Source organism: Epinephelus fuscoguttatus, linkage group LG1 (assembly GCF_011397635.1).
Source record: "Epinephelus fuscoguttatus linkage group LG1, E.fuscoguttatus.final_Chr_v1".
NCBI classification, from domain to species: Eukaryota; Metazoa; Chordata; class Actinopteri; order Perciformes; family Serranidae; genus Epinephelus; species Epinephelus fuscoguttatus.
The window spans coordinates 2,121,896-2,143,161 of record NC_064752.1 but is presented as its reverse complement, the minus strand read 5'-3'; the positions used below and the strand labels follow the sequence as shown (position 1 = coordinate 2,143,161).

The 21,266-nt window shown below is 46.6% G+C and overlaps 1 protein-coding gene across 1 annotated transcript in view; it reads right to left on the bottom strand.

The window, feature by feature from the left end:
• The window catches only part of dag1 (dystroglycan 1), a 70,730-nt gene that overhangs the window by 25,747 nt on the left and 23,717 nt on the right, over positions 1 to 21,266 (bottom strand). Inside the window, exon 2 of the mRNA XM_049586209.1 lies at positions 6,029 to 6,812. Coding sequence (XP_049442166.1) covers positions 6,029 to 6,463 — 435 coding nt within the window. The 5' untranslated portion in view covers positions 6,464 to 6,812. The remainder of the gene's footprint in view (positions 1 to 6,028; positions 6,813 to 21,266) is intronic.

Here is a 21,266-nt window from a genome sequence, read left to right as displayed (position 1 = left end):
CCAGTTAAATTAGCCTCTCTCTCAGACTCAGCGTTGACTTTAGAAATTTGAATGATGTTGGAGCGCTGATTGGACAGAGACGGACGCAGCCTGGAATCACATCACGCCAGCAAAAGCCCTGTTTCCACCGAACAGTTCAGTTCAGTTCAGTTCAGTTCAGTTCCCACAGTGAGAAGTTGTGGATGGTACCAACAGAACGGTTCCTTAGCGTCCCCATGTTTGGTCCCCCTAAATGCACAAAGCTGCTATTTTGAAATATCCCATGGAGAGAGACTCTCACTGCAGCCTGTTCTATTTTGTTGTGAAAATGTGGGCGTGCAGCCTCGTTCTGTGGACGATAAACCAGGTGCAGACTTCCATCTGTGTCACCGCTGATGAGGAAATGCAGCAAGTGCTGAGGACTGTCTGAACAGACCGAGGGTCTAGGTACCATGTCTGAAGGCTTACTGCTGGTTCCAGAGGTGCTGGACTGAAAGGGTTTGGTGGAGACGAGGGTAAAGAGGCTACAATTAGCGCCTCCAACCAGGTGTTGTATTTCCATCACTGCTGATCGATGCTGAAGCCGATAAATACTTGTAATTACTGCAGAGTCATCTGTCTCTAACTCTGTATACATTTCTTCACACACAACAAAATTCCATGACTTTTCCAGGCCTGGAAGAGGTGACTGTGGGACCCTGGACTATTTTATTTGAAAACTGTCCAACAAACAAGAATATGACCAAACATTTACATCCTTAATTCACACATGAGCCTTGAATGAAGCCATGATGTCAAACTAACCTTAAAAAATGAATGTCTATGATGAAACAATTTGTATCAATGGGAGAATATATTTCCCGTCTCTGCCTCTCCTCCTCTAAGCTTGCTGTCCTGCCCACCTGGCTGAGAATCCACAGCTCGACGCCGTATGAATGGATAATCGCTGGTGTATTCACTGACGGGGCCCAGACCGCTCAGCAAAAGGTGAATGGGCAGGCGGGCTGTCACGGAGCTCGAGACCTCTCAAACTCCGGCCGATTTTCATAAGAAAAGGCCATTAGTATGAGTGCAACGCCAAGCACAAAAATTGATTTGGCCTTTCGCTCCACAACCTTGAGTGCCGACCTTCCAAATACCGGAGGGGGGACTCACATCTAAAGAGAAGGGGAAGGACGGTGGATGCGGGAAAAGTGTTGAAATCTGTAATGGAGGAAAGAGCAGGAAAGCGGCGGTGAAATTAGAAACGGAGGGGAAGTAAACAAACTCTGTGAAGTTGTAGAGACGGAGCCGACAGTCCAAAAGCAAAGTAAGAAGGAGGCGTCGAGTCTTTCACAATGACGGTTGGACAGGACTGTATGGATCACACCGCCCAGATACAATCTGTGACCTTTCTTTTACAGCAAAGTAGACTTTCCCAAAAGGTGATTCTGCTGCTTCTGAGGTCATGATCTGCTCCTCTGTTCACGCCTCCCTTCATCTCTCTGAAAACCACCTCCAGCCTGTCCTCTATCTCTCCTCCTCTCTCTTCATTGTTCCTTCCCTACCACTTCTCTGCCCACGCTGTCAGCTCCTATTGGCTCTAATAGGAGGCCCCCGGCTTACAGTGTGACAGATATAATCAGGTTTGGAAGAACAGCTTCAGCCTGTGGGACAAATGGAGAGCGAGGAGCAGCGACAGAGGAGGAGGTGAAAATGGTGATGGGAAGAGTGAGAGGAAGACGAGCAGCTGGATGAAACATAAAGAGAGGAGGAGGAAGAGGAGGAGGAGGAGCTTCATTGATGAATGAGGAGAAGCAAGTGAGGACAGATCAGGAGGAGAAAAGAGGAGTGCCAAAATCCAAAGAAGAGGATGATGGTTAAATTAACCCTTTAAAAACAGACGCTGCGAGAGATCCTGTTTAACCCTTTAAATCTATGGAATCAGTCCGCCACTGCATCTGTTGGTATTTTTGCTTATTGTGATGTCATTTCTTGGCGTGTTTTCAAATGTTCAATATGCCTAAGATCTGTACAACCTAAAAGTTTCAACAATCCAACACGTTTCCTCGTCAGATTTTGTAAAATAAACACAGAAAACATATAAATCCAAAAAATTTCTAACTGTAGAAACATGACGAAAATATTTATGAACGGTCAATATGATATTTGAACTGACTTTTTTTTTTTAGTTTTTGAGATATGATCATTTTTATGAGCAGAGTGCAAAACAGTTTTGACAGTTTCATCTGCAGCAGAAATATGTCCTCAGCGCCCACATTTGTATTCATGTCCCTAAAATCTGTAAAACCTAAAAGCCAACAGGTTATGTACGTCAATAACCCATAATAACTGATTTAAGCATTGAAACTGTGCGCAACTGACATTCCTATCGACCTGCCTCTCTGGTGCCACCGCACATTTTCACCTTTACTGGACCTCTTGTAGAATAACATCATGACATCACTGCAAGTGGACAACGTGATGGTGCAAACCACAGAGGCCTTTGCTCTCTGCTGCAGAAAGATGAACGCTCTCGTTACTGTAGTTTTTATTTTAGATTTTAAACAGGATCATGTGAACAACAATCTCCCGCAGCCATGACAGGTCAGTACTGGAGCATCACCACGCGTCTCTTGGACCACTTGTAGCATGACATAATGATGTCATTGCACACAAACAACATGACAGGACGTTTTAACTTTCTGTTGCAAAGACGAATTAATGCTGTCGCTCCATTTTTTTTTTAAATTTTAGATCGATTTTAAACAGGGTCATTTAAACAACAACCCTCACGGCCGCCCGCAGGAAGTCTGTTTCCACAGAGTTAAATGAATCTAAAATAAGAAGAACATTCATTCTTCTTGCAGCAGAGAACTGAGGCATCTGCGTTCCCTCTCATCACGTCAGTACCTGATGTTACTTTACCTAAATGTTGTATTTCACTGTAATTACACGGTGTTTCCCCGTAATGTCTGCAGGAGATCATTATTTGCATAGCCCTGTCTATCTCGATCTAAAACAAAGACAATAAAGGCGAGAGCATTCTTTTTTCTGCAACAGGAAGCTAAGGTTTCTGTCGTCCGTGTCATCACATTGTAACTGCGTAATGACATCACTGCACCACAAATACGTGCAGCCCAAAACTGCACAAAAACAGATGTTGGCGCCAGAGAGATGAATGATGAATCTGTCACAACACCGTTACACTCGGCTCATGACAATGAGCATATCTCAAAAACTACAACTTAAATAGTTCGAATAACTTCTGGAGTGTTTAGAAATAATTTGTGTTTCTATATTTAAAAATCTTTGGGATCAATATGGTTTGTGTGTAACACCAGATTTCTGTATATTTTATGACAATTTCAATACTTATTTCAATTATGATTTACTGACTTGTATAACCTGTTAGCTGAGGTTGTACAGATTTTAGGGGCATGAAGCGTTTGAAGCTACTCCAGGAAATGACGCACCTGGCGCACCTTTTGCAGACTTTACAGGGTTTAAAAAAAAACAAGCCTCCACACCCATGTTTTATTTCCATCTCCACCGTCTCAGATGAGCCAGGCAGCTGACCCGATGGGTCGTGTATCAACTGTCACAAGAAATACACGTCACACTCCTTTAAATTCCCAGACAGAACACACAAGGCGCCTGTTGGGTGCCAGCGAGCCACGTCCAGTCAGCCCCAATCAGCTGAGATCCTGCAAATAAGCTCTGCTCAGTCATCTGTGAACTCGACAAAAACATTATGAACAACTGAGGAACGGTTTGTACCCAGAATCAAATCTGCCGTCTGGAAACACAGCGAATAACTGCTGCTGTGAAATCAAAACCAACGTATGTGGACGCCTGTCTCTCTGCGGTGCAGCCGACCTGCCCCGTGTGGAGGCTTTATTAGGGCGGTGCGGGGATATTTTCATGCTGCTCATCACTCGGGAACATGATTGATATGATCTGATGTGATCTGACAGGGATGGAAGAAAGGAGTGAGGGAGGAACGGGTGTGGAGGGAGAGATTGGACTTAAAAGCAAAAGATGGAGGCCGAGGGGAGGAGGGGGGGCAGGCGATAGGATATGAAAGGCTGGAATGTGATGGAGGGAGATAAAGGAGGGGAGAGAAGGATGGAGGAATGAGAGGAGAAGAAAGAGGGGATGGATGAACAGCAGGATGGATAGATAGCGAGGGAGGAGCAACAACTGGTTGGAGAAGGAAGGGAGCGTACACTGTTAGGGTTTAGCCTGAAGGAGTGAGAGAGGTGGGAATGGATGAAGGGAGGAGAGGAAGGATGGAGTGATAACATTTAGGTGTGAAAGCAAGTAGAGAAAGTGCGTCTGGAACAACAAGGGAGGGGTGGAGGGAAAGAGATGGAGAAGGATGAGTTAAATTTGTTCAGGCTAGAGGAGAGTATGGACGGAGGAGAGGAAGACATTAAGAGAGGATGAATAGAGAGGAGAAACAGCAGAGGCAGGAGAGAGGGAGGAGGAGGAGGAGGAGGAGGAGAGGGAGGGTAATGCTACTAAAGCCTCCTATTCAGATATGACGCTACATATATTATAGAAAATTGGCCATCGTGGAAAATGCAGAGCAATTAAAAAAGGGCATATTGCTGTGAATGGCTTCAGATGGGCGCCGCCGCGGGGCGGGTTCTGAGCTATGGCACACGGTCGCATCATTTCAGGGACATATCTTTTAGGGAAATGGTTCCTTTCTGTTTGTTCTCGGAGTTCATCTGGAGTCAACCCACTCACTGAGGCTGAGGAAACTGTACCCGACCCCAACGCCCCGACGCTCGTTCATCTCCCGGCTGGCTCTCTGTTACGGCTGCGACTGCACGCACATGTTTGTAAATGTGTCATAACCTCGGATGTGACGGTGGAGTCACAAAGCTGCTGCGTCCTCTCTAACAAAGTTCAAAAATACTATTTAAAGCTCGAGTGTCGGATTCAGGAAGACACGCTGGCAGAAGTGGAATATAATCAGTGTGTTTTCTTTATTGTTTAATCAGCTGAAAATAAAAATCATTGTGTTTTCTTTAGCTCAGAATGAGACGTTTATATCTACACAGGGAGCACGTCCTCATCTACAGAGATCACCATGTTGCACCGCCATGTTTCTACAGTAGCTCAGAGCGGACAAACCAAACACTGGCTCTAAATAGAGACATTCATGTTTTAGTTAGCAGCCCTGTCGCAACCAGCAGCGTCGGAAAAACCCTGATACGTAAAGTTAAAATGCTTTTTTTCTGGTTTAAATCACCTGGCTGCACAAAACACAGAAAGTGAAGATTTTCATTAAAGTCCTAGTTAAAGGGATAATGCACCCAAAAATGAAAATTCAGCCATTATCTACTCACCCATATGCCGAGGGAGGCTCAGGTGAAGTTTTAAACGTTGGAGTTGTGTTGCTACCTCCTCTCCCCTTGGAGCTCCACAAGTGATGTGAGGACTCTAAAACTTCACCTGAGCCTCCCTCGGCATATGGGTGAGTCCACTCATCACTGTCAGAAAGGACCCGTCTCTCAAGTCAGTTTTTTGTTTTTTTTCAATTCGAGGCGTTCAGGTTGCTCCAGCAAAAACTCCCGGTGCTCAGCGATGCAAAAACAGCGAGCAAAACGCACCAAAAGTCAAACTTACAGTATCACTGAAATATAGATATCGAGGTATTCAGTCAAAAATATTGTAATATTTGATATCCTTTGTATCGCCCAGCGCTAACTTCACATTCTTCTGTCACGTAGATACATCCTGACTTTTCCTAATTTAATGAGAACTGCTTATGAGCCATATTTTGAACTGATGGCATGTTTCAGAGGTTCGCTATAGAAAAAGACTTGTGATCAAGGTTTGAGAGAGCTCAGCTGTAAAATATGGTCACATACAGTGGAATATTACTGTGGTCTGTACTTTTAATGCAACATCCCAAAAAGTATTTTCTGGTGTAACAGGAAGTTGGACCTCGCTGGGTCAAACTGAGCTCAAACAATAAGGAAGCCAATTTTAGCCAAAACAGATTCATGGAGTCAGCTGACCTGCAAAAGGAAGAGGTGGTGATTCTGGGACTCACCTTGACAATGTCACCCAGGTAAACATCCTCCATCTTGTTTGGCACTGTCATCTGGAAGATCCGACCCACTACCGCCGAGGAGTCCGGGAAGGCGGTGGGCGCGGCCGTGTTCTGCTGAGTCGCCGCAGGCTCGCCGGTGTCTCCAGCAACAACCTCCATCGCCCGGATACCTTCCGTCACTTCCTGGAAGTCCCGAAGGAGCGAGGAGTGCATGGAGGCCTCCAGGTCGCTTCTCCTGTCTACGTCACTCTCTCCACCTCCTTCCATCAACACCATCTCTCCCAGCACATCGATCTCCACGTCTGCACGGACCGGCTGAGGGAGCCAGCCCGCTACGGCCAGAAGCAAACCCAGCAGCAAGGCTCTAGTCCTGGGTAGTCTCACATCGAGGCCCCTGCTTGCCCCGAGGCGTCCCCAACTTAGTTTATTATGCATTCTTTTCCTTTTGTGGGCCTGTCAGTGATGCAGAAACAAAAATAAAAAGGAGGATGTCCAAGTGGGAGGGGGGGACTTAGGGGGGAGCATGCACCCCCGACAGATCGAGCAAATCCCTCCTTTCAAATCTCCCTCCCTCCCTCTCCTTCTCCGCCCACTCTTCTGCCGAAAAGCTCTCCTGCTCGCCAGGCGCCGGGCAAGAATCTTCCCTCCTTCTTCTGTTCCACCTCCTCCTCCTCTTTTGTCCTCTTTTCCCCCTCCCTTGGCTTTATTCTTCCTCTTCCCCTCGGCCTTTTGTGCTCACCCCTCAGAGGTTTCGGAGCCCCATTGTGCCGAGCACCTTTGAGATCTGTGAGGAGACAGACAAGAGAGAGAAAGACAGAAGGCATGGTTAGGAGAGCAGGGCAAACATCCAGCTTCTAACCGCTCCGCACTCAGTCTCGTCACAAACACCTCGACTTAAAGCGCCTCGCACTGAATCAAAAGTCAATCCCCTTGATAAGTTCAGCCCCTTAAACTGATTCGTGCCACGCAAATCTCATTGTCGATAGAAATCCATCATGAAGGGGGGGAGGAGTGGTGAGGAGGGGGATAATATCATCAATGCTGTGGAGTAATCTGATTAGTTCTTACAACAATTCTGGCTCTCACTTTCACCCTCGCTCCTCTCACAAGCTCTCACATCTCTTTTTTCAGACCATCGGTGGGTCATTCAGCAGCTTCAGAATGGAAGAGCTCCAGGGAACGGAGTGAGAGAGACAGACGAAGTGAAAGAGACGTGATGGAGAGACTAAGATGGATGGATGGAGGGGGGGAGAGTGAAGGTGATATACGGTGGGACTTTGGATTAGCCAACAATGCCGAACCAGTCAAAGCTTTCTCGGAAGTGCTAATGAATGCATGCCTTCTCTATTGTGAGAGGGGTCAAACTGAGTGTGTGTGTGTGTGTGTGTGTGTGTGTGTGTGTGTGTGTGTGTGTGTGTGTGTAGGTGTGTGTGTAGGGGGTGAAGAAAGAGCTGAGAGAGGGATAGAAAGAGGGAGAGAGCATGTGCTGGTGTTTGTGTCCATTGTCGGTGTGGAGGACTGAACTCAGGGGTTTGTTATTCATACAGTTCTTTCATGGAGGAGAGGATCCCCTCCTGTGCAAGTGTGTGTGTGTGTGTGTGTGTGTCACGGTACAAGTGATTTCCCCCGAGGGCTTTCGTTAAAGAGATGGACAGAAAGCAGAAAGAAAAGAATGAAAGCGAAGGAGAAAGAAAAAGAGGGAGAGAGTCCCCGCTGTGACTCCATTTTGCCCCGTCGCAGATGCCCGCTGGAGAAAGTGAAATCACCGCAGGAACTCCCTGGCAACAACAACACAAGGCCTCCCAGGTAGCTTTTGACCAACTAAAAAGACTCTTTGTTGCCGCTGCCTCGCCCTTGCCATGCATCACCTTTGGACAAAACTTTGTTTTTAATCACGAGTGCCGCTGTGTCGTCTCCCCGCTGCGCCAGCTTTTATCCAGAGAGAGTCAGGAAGCAGAGCAGAACAGTTTCTTTCTTCGCTCTGAAACTTCACAATTTCTTACCTTTCCAGCTTTGTGGAAGATTTTCACACTTTGAACTTTGTTTTTCATTGATGCCACCCTGGAATTATTTCTGCGCACTATTTGGAAAGTTTTACCTCTCGAAAGTAGTCCAAGATGGCTGCCAGGGATAAACTCCGTCCCTTTCATGTCGGCTACCTTCAACTGCTTTGCCGGGGGCAACATCCCTCCTGTTTCCCCTTTCCCCTTATTGCTGCTTCACTGTTGTTCAGCCTGTCATCTGTTTCATGATTTTCATTGCTTCTCTCCGTCTCTCAGGATGTCTTTTGTCTCGTCTACCTCGCTCAGCTTTCTCTTTCCAAAAACAGTTTCTTCCTGTCCTCTCCTTCCTCCACAGGCTTAAGGCACATCACACCTTCTTTCTCAAATCTCTAAAACCTTCAAGGCTTCTTCTTTTTTTTCTCCTCTCCTCCACTCAGTCACCTATCAAAAACACCGCCTGTCTATTCATCGCGTGACAAAAGGGCTGATGATGGCGGGGGAGTGTCGCTATGAGAGAGCCCGCTGAGCTGTCTGTGCTGCGGGATAAAGAAGCACTGTCAACGCAGAGAATGAGGGACACACACAGACGGAGAGGTAAAGAGAGGCCGAGAGGGACGAGAGAGCTTCTACTCAGAGCGGGACGGAGAGCTGTCATTACCTCGACACCTACAACACCGCCCCCCAACACACTCCACCCACTGATCACTCTGACACACACAGACTGACGAGGGAGGAGGCAGACATGAGGCCCGTTTACACCGCCTGTTCAAGGAGGGAATTTCCAACATGTTCTCATCCCTGTCGTCACATTTCGCTGCTTTGTCAGCAGACTTTGATGCTTACATGCACCACGCTACATGCTAGGTATCCTCCTGCGTCTGCTATCATAGTTTGACGCTGCAATGATATAGAAAACTAACAGTGAGCTCCCAGGTGAAAGTCCAGGGTTTGTTGGATCGGTCCACTGCCCCCCTTCTGACGCCCTACAGGGACTTTCCTGCTCCTTATGTTATGTCACTTTTCTGTGTCTGTGCAGCTGAATAAAACATTTCAGATGAACATGAGAGTGACAAACAGAGAGAGAGAGAGGAAAGGAAAAGAGACACAATGTCAGACAAACACACCCGTCCTGCCGAGTGCCTCCTGATTGGTCCAAAACATCAAAGCTCTACCGCTAAGAGATGCTGTTACACATGCCTGACAAGTTACAGCAAAGAGTTTTGTTTTTGTGTGTCCAGCTCTGCTGCGATCCATGAACATCGCCCACAGCTAAAAGAGTTAACCTAAGGAAGCTGGAGCGAGTGGGGGGGGGGCATGTGTGAGTGTGTGTTTTTGTGGGTGTGTCGGCTGAAACTAGTTCACCGGGTGCCATGGTGACACCTTTGTTCTGAACAAGCACTTAGCGATGTCTGTGTGACTCTCCTCCGATTGGCCGGGGTCTTTCAGAGTCTCTGGCTGCTCTGCAATTACTGAGCCAGTAACTGCAGAGATTTATGGGCTCTGAGGGACGACGGTCCGGAAGGCTTTCCCACATGTTGATCATGTTCGGGCCGTGTGGGCGGAAAGATCGGCAAGGAAATTAAAAGCCACTCAAATCTAAGCTTTGCATTCATTTTGGGTGGTGAGATGAACTCAGGGACTGTTCATTACTTCTGAGGGGAGCGGGTGCAAAAAGGGGGAGGCATGTCAAATAAATGTTTTAAGCGCTGGGCAGGGATGTAAGGTTTTTTTTTATTTCTAGGTTATTTTTTATTCTTCTTTCCTTTTCACGGTGTAAAACAGTGATAACAGAACGAGTGAAGACAAGTGCGGGGACATGATTCATTTTATCATGAATTACTGCAGATTTTTAAAATAAAGAAGCCTTCCAGACTTAATTTCTATTGATTTATTTACTTTTCCCCTTTTATTGTGTAATACGGTGACAAAAGAAAAAGTCAAAACGAGTGCAGGGACATTATTTTTATTTATTTTATTAACAGTTACCGCAGGTTTTTAAAGAAAAGGAGCCTTTAAAACTTAATTTTCATTTATTTATTTTCCCCCATGTATTGCAAAATACAGTGAGAACAGTCCCTTAAAGAAAAGCACTTATTTAGAAAATATTTTTTGCCAAGGGCGGCACGGTGGTGTGGTGGTTAGCACTCTCGCCTCACAGCAAGAGGGTTGCCGGTTCGATCCCGGGCGTGGGAGCCCTTCTGTGCGGAGTTTGCATGTTCTCCCCGTGTCAGCGTGGGTTCTCTCCGGGCACTCCGGCTTCCTCCCACAGTCCAAAGACATGCAGGTTAATTGGTGACTCTAAATTGTCCGTAGGTGTGAATGTGAGTGTGAATGGTTGTCTGTCTCTATGTGTCAGCCCTGTGATAGTCTGGCGACCTGTCCAGGGTGAACCCTGCCTCTCGCCCGATGTCAGCTGGGATAGGCTCCAGCCCCCCCGCGACCCTCAAGAGGATGAAGCGGTTAGAAGATGAATTTTTTGCCAATGTGACTTCTCTCTTATTAGCTGCAGTGAGCACCTCTGATTTACTGCTGTTGGTCGAACAGTGAACGTCACACTGCATTCGCCCCGACTCAAACTGAAGCAGAGGAGCAGGTAAGCTGAGCAGCGTGTTCAGAGACAAACCTTTTCTAATTGGCTTCATGTTGTATTTGCTTCACAGAACCAGGGATAATTAACTGGGTGTACGTGTCGGACTAATAGAGTCGCTTTCTGACTGAATACAGTGGGAACAGGAAACAGTGACGGCTCACTGGAGAGCTTGAAAGTAGCTGAATACAAAATGAAGTCACTCCTCAACTCTCCTGCTGGATGGTTTTACAAATCCAAAAGTCAATGCAGTGCTGAGGTCTTGTCTTGTTTTTCACTGTGTTTTTTAGTAAGCTGTTGATTTTCCTGAAAAAACTAAGAGAGAGAGAGAGAGAAATAAAATTAGATCCTGGAGGTTAATTTATTTTTTCTAAAAACCACAGCAGCTGCGGCGCTACGAGAAATGAGGCAACGCTGTGCAAAACAACCCCAGAGTAATGGAAGCGTAATGGCAGCAGACTAGTTAAGAACACGGAGCATTTCAAAGTGAGACGTCACATCAAAACACTTTTAAAGGTAAAAAGACGGAGGCGAACGTTCAAGAGTGAATAACAGACTGTTACATGTCGGCTTCAGACAATAAGGTTTCACATCAGTGGCTGCCATCTTGGGATAACCAGATGATTTACAGAAAATCAAAGAAGAAAGACTGGTTTCTGCAACACAAACTCGGCTCACTGTCTCTGACACTTCTTACATTCATGTCTAATTTCAATTCTTTCTGGCCTTTAAAAATAACTCAATTAAAACAATCTTTCTTTAACTGAAAGCAAACCACCAGAGGCAGATTCAATTTGTGCATTACACAACATAGCTGTGTGTTTTGCTGACACTCTGCTACACAATTAAGAGAACATTAAAACAAACCACACATCAGTCTTCTGAGTTTCTTGCAACCGTCTTTGGACTTGGTTCAAAACACAACAGGAAGTATAATCTGACTACAGACGTGTGTTCTCCCCGGCTGGACTCACTGATGACTTTAACTTTATGCCGTCTCTTTGAGACTGTACACGAGCTGCTGCCCAGTGACAAAAATAAATATCCAGACACGACACCAACGCCCCTGCAGCTCATCTCCACTATCATGTAGCCAGCACGTCTTATAAATAAACAGTTAATGAGACACTTGCGTGCCTTCACCTCCTCTCTTCCTCTGCAGGGTATTGAATGGACTTGGAAAGAGAAGTGGAGGAGAGGGCAGAGGAGAGGGGGCGGCTGTGGGAATTCGGGGATGAGACACTGAGCTAAAAGGAGATTTGAGATCCGATCATTTGTTATCAGTTACAGAACACAATGTGAAACGCGCTCTGTGAAAGCTATAGTTAGCAAAGAGCAGATGCACTTCCTATTTTGTGTTAATAACAGGGTGGATGTCGCGCCCTGCCGCGGGTCCAAAGATAGTTTCATGCCTCGATACACTGCGACAGTTAGAGCTTACACTGTGATAATAACAGTGTGATACCACACTCTCTTTAATGTGGAGTCACAGTCTGCGCTGCATTTGTAAACAAATATCTGATGTGTCTGAACACACAGATGTCGACATCGTATGTTTCTATAAACCATGAACACGTTACAATTGCACATTTCATACGAATCATATCAGCGTTTCTGAAGTGATGTAGTGTGTGAGCTGACTGTCATCAGGAGGTGGAGGGGATGGTGGGTGGCGTGACAACAAGGCGAGAGGCCTGCCAAGCTGCAGACCACTGCTCAAGAACAACAACCAACAAAACCTGTTATTTTTGGAGTCATTGCTGAGTTTCTGGCGGCTTTTTAGCCACCAGACTTGAGTGTTTTTTAGTGACCTGTTGCTGTTTTTCTGCCGAGGATAGTGGCACTAAAAGTGTGCAGAGATGGCGCTATAGAGTTGCTATGAAGTCCCTTCTTTACACCACCTTTGCATTTTTAAACAGAACCAAACAACAATGCTATCATGTCGCTCCGGTGTGAGATTTTAGACAACATGCCGGCATCACAGAAGCAAAGAAGTGTGACATGTAACACCACAGCGTCGGCCTCTAGTGTGACAAATAACAGACACGTTAGCAGCGCTTAATAAACAATAACAGTGACATTAACATGTCAATAACAACTATTTACCATCTCTGTTATATAGCGTCTGATCCCGTCCTCAATGTTTTCCCAATTTGTGGACACTGCTCTTCTTCTTTGAGTTAGCTGCTAACTGCTATCAGCTGCTTTTTAAATCTCCCGTGGTGGGTTGCACGCATAACATGTCATCAAAACTTCACACTAGCCCTGTCCTGCTGGCTGTCCCATTTACACAGACGTCATTTTGCCGCTGTAACAACTTTGCCACCTTAAAGGCAAGACAACTCTGTCCCCCCTTTCCAGATTGTACCTTTCATACAGAACAGTGAGTCAGCATAACAGCGTGAAATTCCAACCTAGAATAGGCAGTTGAAGACATTGGTGCTTTTCCAGCCATGATTTTGCCACAAAAAGGTGATATTTCAAACCAAAGCATGTTCTTTTCCTGAACGTAACCACGATGTATCAGCTGCATGATAATGTACAAATGTTAACATATCTTTGGTTTGCAGAAACATACAATCCTGACATTTATTCTGTCAAGTGTTTTGCTGAACTTTAATGATTCAGCGTGAAGCAGCTTTGTGAATCTGCCGCAGTGCTGAAACCATGAGTTCATTAATCACCTGAGAATCAACAGTCAGCAACAGTTCTGTTGGATCTGCTGCTTTCTTCTGTTTCAGATCGTTGTGAATTGAATATTTTTGGGTTTCAGAGTCTTGGCCGGCTCATCTGGGCTTTGAGAACTTGCAAAAAGCATGTTTCAATATTTATCTGTCAGACCAGCTGAGATATAAGAATACTGTGTACCGACAAAATCCCCAATTACCCCCAGAACCTGTGATCCTTCACTTACAGGAGACTACGCTCCCATAACACATTTCACCCTTCCCCACAAAGTGGTGACAGCCTGTGCTCCTTTCTCCCCTTTTTTTTTTGTTTGGGTGGGGATAAAGGCGACATCCTGGGTGGCATCCTGAGACTTGAGAGAGACTTTAATGCTGTCACTGGGGTATGATGAAAAGGAGGTGATGGAACGGAGGACGGGGACAGGAGGAGGGAGCTTTGAAAGCACCAAAGGTAAAATTTCTCGAAAGGCTTTGATTCCTTCCCTTGGGAGAAAAAAAAAGCTGTACCCACGGCGGTTGGGAATTCAGGTATCAAACACACACACACACACGCAGAGTTTCTGACTTAATAAGGTGAGTAGGCTGTGAGGATTTTGCATTAACTCAACAGAGCAGCAAGAAGTCCAACACCCCAGACAGCTGCTTAAATCCAAACGCAGCACACGGCGAGGTGCGAGGAGTACCTGCGCCCTGGACGACATCCTGGAACTAAAATCAGTCTGAACAGGAAAACAGTAAAAGTGCCTGCAGAAAACTCTGAGGAAACTCCTTCCCTGGAATTCACCTCAATCACCAGTGAGGACACAGAAACGCCACTCAGCGGCCAATTACAGGAGGAGGAATTCCCACGTGGGAGCCAATCAGATGCATCTTGTCAAGGACGAGACCTTGGCACTTTAAAGTTTACTCCTCACTCGATCTCGCTTTCACTCCACCTTCTCCCGCTGTCACCTTTCAATCCCCCAAAGTCGCAGCTGATGCCTCTATTATTGGCGCCGACAGGACGAGAGCGGCCTGAGAAACAGAAGGAGAGGTGGGGGAGGGGAGGGGTCTAAAATGCTCACACTCCTGAGGAAGTTCCCAGACTGACAGGTGACACTGACGCCGTGCACAATGCAAATGTTACCACTATCAGACACACACTTTCAGATGCAGATAAACACAGTGAGTCGTCCTCCTAATCTGCACGCTTGCAAATATTATTCAGCGTCCTGGCAGAGAAGCGGCGTCTCTGAGCGGCGGACGGGTTCGAGACACTGCAGGTTGTGTGTGCGTTGCAGCCAGATTACAAAACGCTTTGCCTTTACAATAAGATTTAGATATTTAGCGCAGAGATTTCAGGCGTTTAGCCGGCGCGCTCATCCAGAGGAGGGTGAGATTATGCTTCGGTGTGAGGATGGAAGAATCTGCATTGTTCCTTTGTCGTGTTTGTGTGGGAGACAGACAGAGAGAGGACATGTGATCATTTAGGACTCATTATTGGCTGCTTATGGATGAATCTCAACACAGCAGCATTAGTCCGTCCACTCTGCGTCTCAAACACACTTTAAAACATCTCAGCAGATTCAGATTCACAGTGACATCAGTAATCATCTTGGCTGCAGTCTGAACGAGACGATCCAGCTCCAGTGAAACACGACACACTCCCAGAGATACAGTCACAACGAAACGCCACCGTCCAGAGTGAGTCTGCTTCACTGTGAGCTGCGACTGAGGCAGGCGGGCGGCCATATGTGCGAACATACGGTGGAGAGGAGAGGGTCCGTGTGTCACGCCAACGCTGAACCAGCTCAGCCCCAAAACACTCCAACGACCCAGTGAGTCATGAACCACGTTCACACAGGAGAGGAGAGGAGAGGAAAGGAGAGGAGAGAAAACAGGGTAACAAGTAGTGAGGACAGAAGAACTGAGAGGAAAGAGGAGACAAGGAGAGGAAATATGTAGTGAAGAAATAAGGAGAGGTAATGAGAGGAGAGGACCGGAAAGGAAAGGAAGGAAGGAAAGAGCAGAGGCAAACAGTCTTGGTGACCCAGGTAAGACCACAGAGGAGACCACAGAGGAGACCACAGAGCAGCAGGAGTCAGAGCTCCTTCAGCAGAACAACAAACACCGACGTAACAGAGATGAAAAACAATCGTGTGATAAAAGCAGAACTCTGAGGAGCGAGGAGAACAGCTTCACATCCAACTGACAGAGCAAACACCTCCTGCTGGAAGGTTCCGGACGCTCCTCCTTCGCCCAGCTGTGACAGAGGAGCCGCTCAGACCTGCGTGTGACTGACAGTCGGAGGCAGATGTGAACCTGCCTCATAAAACACACAGAGTCCTGTGAACACCCAGAGGAGCCAAAACACACACACACACACACACACTGAGACGTGCAGATGTGCGATCAGTCTGGATGATCTCAGACACATGATGTTAATATGCCGATCATGGGATTTACATTTGATTCAGCACCCACTGGTTCCTGGGGTTCACCAGAGGAAAAAGTGACAGGATCACTGAGGCGTGGATGTTTTCTGAACTCCAGATGTACAAAGACACATCAGGGAAACTGTGACCTGACATACGGTAGGTGTGGCGGCTCTTCCGGACCTCCCAACGCTCTGAAAACACACCGGGAAGCTTTGTGTTCTAGAGTTACACAGACGACCCGCGGCGACTGGGACGCCACTTATTATCTCCGAAAACAAGATCCTTATCTCCCAAATAATCCTTTCATCGAAAACAAGATTGTTTTACCAGAGAAGGAATCATGCAGTCAGCGTGGCACCTGAGCATTAAAAATATCCTCTTCTTTGTTGTTTCAAGCGTGATATTAGAAAAGAAATCAAACCACAATGTGAACTTCAGCGAGATGAAAGAAACACAACAACATCCTGCTGTTTGGAAATATTCTTCATATTGGTTTTAGTTTCCTGTAACATGGAGGCGTGTGTGTTCCTGCTGCCCGTGTAATGCCTTTACAAAGCCTTTTTGCCCCCCACAGGGCTCAGCTTGCTTTAAGTTCCTCGAAATGAGGGTTTAATTTGAGGCGAAGCAAAAAAGTCAAAATGAACCCAGCGAGGCGGAATCATGGGAATTGCGGTTCTTTTGCGAACGCAGCCAAACACACGTCCACTTTGATTAGAGTTGTGTTTTGGAGCATCGAAGCATCAGCGCTTTCGCCCGCTCGCTTATAAGGCTCATAGGCTTTTCAGAGAGAGACCGTGTGTGTGTGTGTGTGTGAAGGCTAACAGCTCATGAGGGGAAAGTGCCGCGATGCTTTGCGCATCTCAGAAGGCTAATTATAACACTGCCACGGCTGCAAAAATGAAACATGAAAGACCGAACAATCACACAGAGAGAGGAGGAAACAACAGGCAGAAACACGAGGAGGAGGAGGAGGAAACACAATTATTGTTAAAGAATGTGTAGGTAGGACCAGTAATTACATTTCACTCCAATTAGACTGCTGAAGGTGAGTTTTCTCTGCTGCTGTCTCTGTGTGTGTTTAACCCTTTGTGCTCTGAACAGAAACTGTCCACTGGTATGTTTGCATACTGTGATGTCATTTCCTGGAGTATCTTCTCATCATATCACTAAAATCTATGCAACATAAGATAAAAGGTTCTGTGAGTCAATAAACCGTAATAATTTCTAAAGTGTTGAAACTGTGTCTATAAAAATCAGACATGTTTTCGCAAAATAAAATCACAAAACATTTTGATCCAAAAGATTTTTAAACGTAGAAGCATAAACAAAATATTTCTCAACTATGTTCATTATGTAGTTTAGAGATATGCTCATTGCTATGAGCTGAGTGTAAAGGCGCTGTGACAGCCGAGTCTCATTCTGAAGCTGTCAAATACCAACAGGATGTCAGCGAGTTCAGCGTCAGATACCGACAACAAAAGCCACCTTTCACTGTGATACACCGTGTTGTTCTGTAACACAGCTGGACAGAACCTTTCGGAGTGTTGTAATATGCCTCTGATCGGCCAGTATGTGGCGGCAGTATGACACGCCGACAGGCGGCATCAGTTTGAAACGCTGCCGAGAACAACATGACATAAGGAGCTGGAAAGCCCTGACAGGGTGGATCCAACAAACCCTGGACTTTCACCCATGGTTGCTTCCCGTGTGTACATGGAGCCAAACCATGATGTCTTTTTCTAAACCTCACCATGTGCTGGTGTTCGTAGCGACTTCCAGGAACATCAACAGCAGACACAGGAGGATATCTAGAGGTGAAAGTTCACTGACAAAGCGGTGCTATGTGACGACTTGGGAAGAGAACGAGTTGGTAATGATTGAGTCGTTATTTATTCCTCCAGTGCCGCGGCATGTTTTGCACCACACGTAACATCGTGTGATGATACGAGCGTACAACACGATGACACGGATATCAACCCGAGCTTTCTCCTCCGGAAAGAATGAATGTTCTAGTTATCATAGTTTATACACACATAATGCAAACAACAATATTCCACGGCCATGTCGGGGAAATCTCGGCGTTCTTATGGCGAAATATAAAGTTTGAACTGCATGAAAGGAAACGTAACATAAGTTTATAACGTGATGATGGGAGGACAGAAACCTCAGCTTTTAGCTTCTGCAGATTAATATATGAAGGTTTATGCAAACAACAATCTCCCGTGGTCAATACAGGGAAATATCAGGAGAATTATAGTGAATTATGGTCTGCACACGGAAGGAAACGTGACGTAACATGAGGTCATGACGCTCCTGTTGATACGCTTTTTATTTTCCATCTGTTTCAACAGAATCATAAAAACGACCGTTTCCTGCGTCCGTTTTTCTGATGAGACACAAAACAGCACAAATTCACAGCTGAAGGTGTGTGTGTGCTGTCACAGTGTGTGTCCATGTGTGTGTGACCTTTGGGACCACCAGCCAAGACTTGAGATACAGTGACAGCTGGGGGCAGCTGGTCACGTGTGTGTGTGTGTGTGTGTGTGTGTGTGTGTGGTGACAGACAGCTGGGGACAGTTGCTGCTGTGACAGAAAATGACAGCCGGGCAACACAAGACCTTCTATATGCTCCACACACACACACACACACACACACACACCCTTAAAACATTACTGCAGACTTGCTAATCTGTGGCCTTTAATCCGAGGGTGCGCTTCAATCCGTGAACTTTCCCTCCCAGGTGCCATCCAATTCCCTGTGAAGGCGCCCTGCTTTCCTTCCCTCTGACAGCTCTGATCGGGGTAAATAACCTCACGCAGACTATTTTTAGACTTTGACTTAAATACAGTCAGAGGTTACAGGAAGTTACCGAGAAGTTAAACTCTCGCCGCGGCGTTTTGGGCAAATTGTCTGACCTTTACTCATCATTTTAAAAACACAATCGACTCTGTCTTCAAACACACGGCGGCGTCTGGGAGATGATACACTCCATTTTTACACTGTGAATGATTTTGTATTTATAAACGGGGGCAGGCATCTCGTTTTAAACTGTTTGACTCTTGTGGTGTTAAAGTATCACGTCTCCTCCCAACATGTCACTGGACTCCTCTGTTCTTCTGCCTTCATAGGATACCATCATCATCATCATCACTCAGCTCGCTACAGCCTCTTAAAGACAGGAGTGTCAGCCAGGATCGACAGACCTTAGAGGGTTAAATCCTGCTTTGTGTTTGACAGATTCGTGCACGCACTGATGTAAGTTTAGATTTCTAACTTCCACTTCATCAGCTGAGACCTCTGGGTGATGATGGAGGGCGAGACAGATCTTTAAATGGGAACATTAGTTTTCACTCGCGCCTTTGGCAAACAGATGGAGGCTGCGACACAACCGTCACTCACACGGCTCAAAAGTCAAAAAAGTGCAGATGTGACACGCTGAGCTGTCGCCATCACAGATGTGAGAAGCTGTAAAAACACCTCTGCTTCTTCTTTCTGGTTGCAGACTGAATGGCAGATTTATTCTGAGGTCACAAAACCTGCAGCTGAAATCTGTCCCACGAGTCTGATCGCTGCCCTGAGGAGCTCCATTTAGCTCCATGATGCAAACACGTCTCTTGTCTCCTTCTCCAAGATAAACAGGAGGAAACTGGGTCAGCCATGTGCAGGTACACTTCTGATAATATAGTTCATGTCTGCACATACTGCAGTGACCTGGATACTGCGACAACCAACAGCTACGGCTCTGTGTGTGTGTGTGTGTGTGTGTCCTAACGTAAAACCTTGTTCAGTGTATGTCTCTGCACTTTACGTGTCTTTGTGGCGTCGTGTCTCTGTGTGCTGTGTATCTGTGTGTGTGTTTGTGCAGTTGTGTGATGAGTTTGCAGCGATAGCCATCTCCTTCCATCCCCTGGTGATGCAGGTCATCAATTCTCATCTCTGTGTCCGTCCTATCTGGCTTACACCACCGAGTTATAAATACACAACCAGGCAGCAAACCGACCAGTCGACAAGAAGGGATAATAAGCCGGTTAGAGGAACAGTCAGCCAGCGGACACACACGCACACACACCTGACAGAAAAACAGCCTGCACACAACCTGAGGCTTTCTCTCTGCTTATTTTCAGGCTTTCAGCAGAGTCAGTGCATGAGCCCGACACAGGGCGCAGCGATGCGGACAACAAGTCATATCTCTCTGTTTTCAGGCTGAATGGCGACACACGATATATATCTCGGTATTCTGTACGAAATGAGCTCCATGTTCTCAGCTGCAAGTCAGAGACACATTTGAGATGTTACAACCAGTTTAATAAAACAGACTGTGATCAAAATATAAAGCAAAGACAGGGACACTAAACTACAACATGATGTCATGGTGGCTACGTCCATTATGCTTTACAGTCTCTGACTGGACGACTCATATGTGCCTTCAATCTGCCTGTGAGCTGAACTACACCTGCTCCTGCAAAATAAAGCAGCTTTATATCATTTTAATTGAATTCAAATAAAAACCGATCACACAGATGAATCCAAGATGTTATGACTCAGGAGAGGTGTGTCACATGGTGGGGACGAAATGACATTAAAATTCAAGTTGATCGTGATGAATTTTCATCATCAGTATAATCGTTAATATGAAAGAGACTGCAGGGAAACCAACAGTAAAAGAGACTCAGCCTAAAGGCCCTGACGCACCAAGCCGACGGTCGGCCGAGACCAAAGTCGGGCCGTCAGTGAGCGTCTGTCACCCTAGTTTTTGCGGTGTGTCCCGCACCGTCGGCACTTCAGCATCGGCGACTTTTCGGCCAATTGAGCATGTTGAATCAGCGGCGGAGCTTGTCAATGAGAGAGATCACTCTGATTGGCTGTTCAGGTTTTATTTCCTCGCCCCTGTAGCGAGTGAATCTGCCTGTAGTGAAACCGGGGCTAACCGGTGCTTCCTCCTCAGGCTCCACTTCACTCAGCTGCCCCACAGACCCGCTGCTTCTTCACACTTTAACCTGAATAACAAACCGGAGCTAGCTGGGAGCGGCTAGCGGAGCGTTAGCCGCAGCATGACCGGAGGGAAGCACAGCCAGTTAGCCTCCGCTAGTCTCTGAGCTAGCCCCGGCTCTCCGTTTGGATCCAACCGGAGCACCGAGCCCTGGTTTGTTATTCAGGTTAAAGTGGGAAGAAGCAGCGGGTTTATCGGGCAGCTGAGTGAAGTGGAGCCTGCGGAGGAAACACCGGGACCGTCTGGATGTAATAGTCTGTGGAGGTGCTGCGGTGCTCGGCTGCACAGATAGGAAACCCCTCGGCTGACAGGATGTACCACTCTCTCACTCCGCTCTCTCTCACGCAGGCGCAGAACGTACGTGCTACTTGGCCGTTGGATGTAGTCCGTGTAGTGTGTTCAAATGCAACTGACACAGGGTGACGTGAGGCAACGTGAGGCAACGTGAGGCGACGTGAGGCGACGTAGACGACGCAACAGTTGGCTTTCGTCGCCGCTAGTTCTTTGATGACAGTTTGGTGTGTCCGCACATTAACGGGTTGTTTACACACCA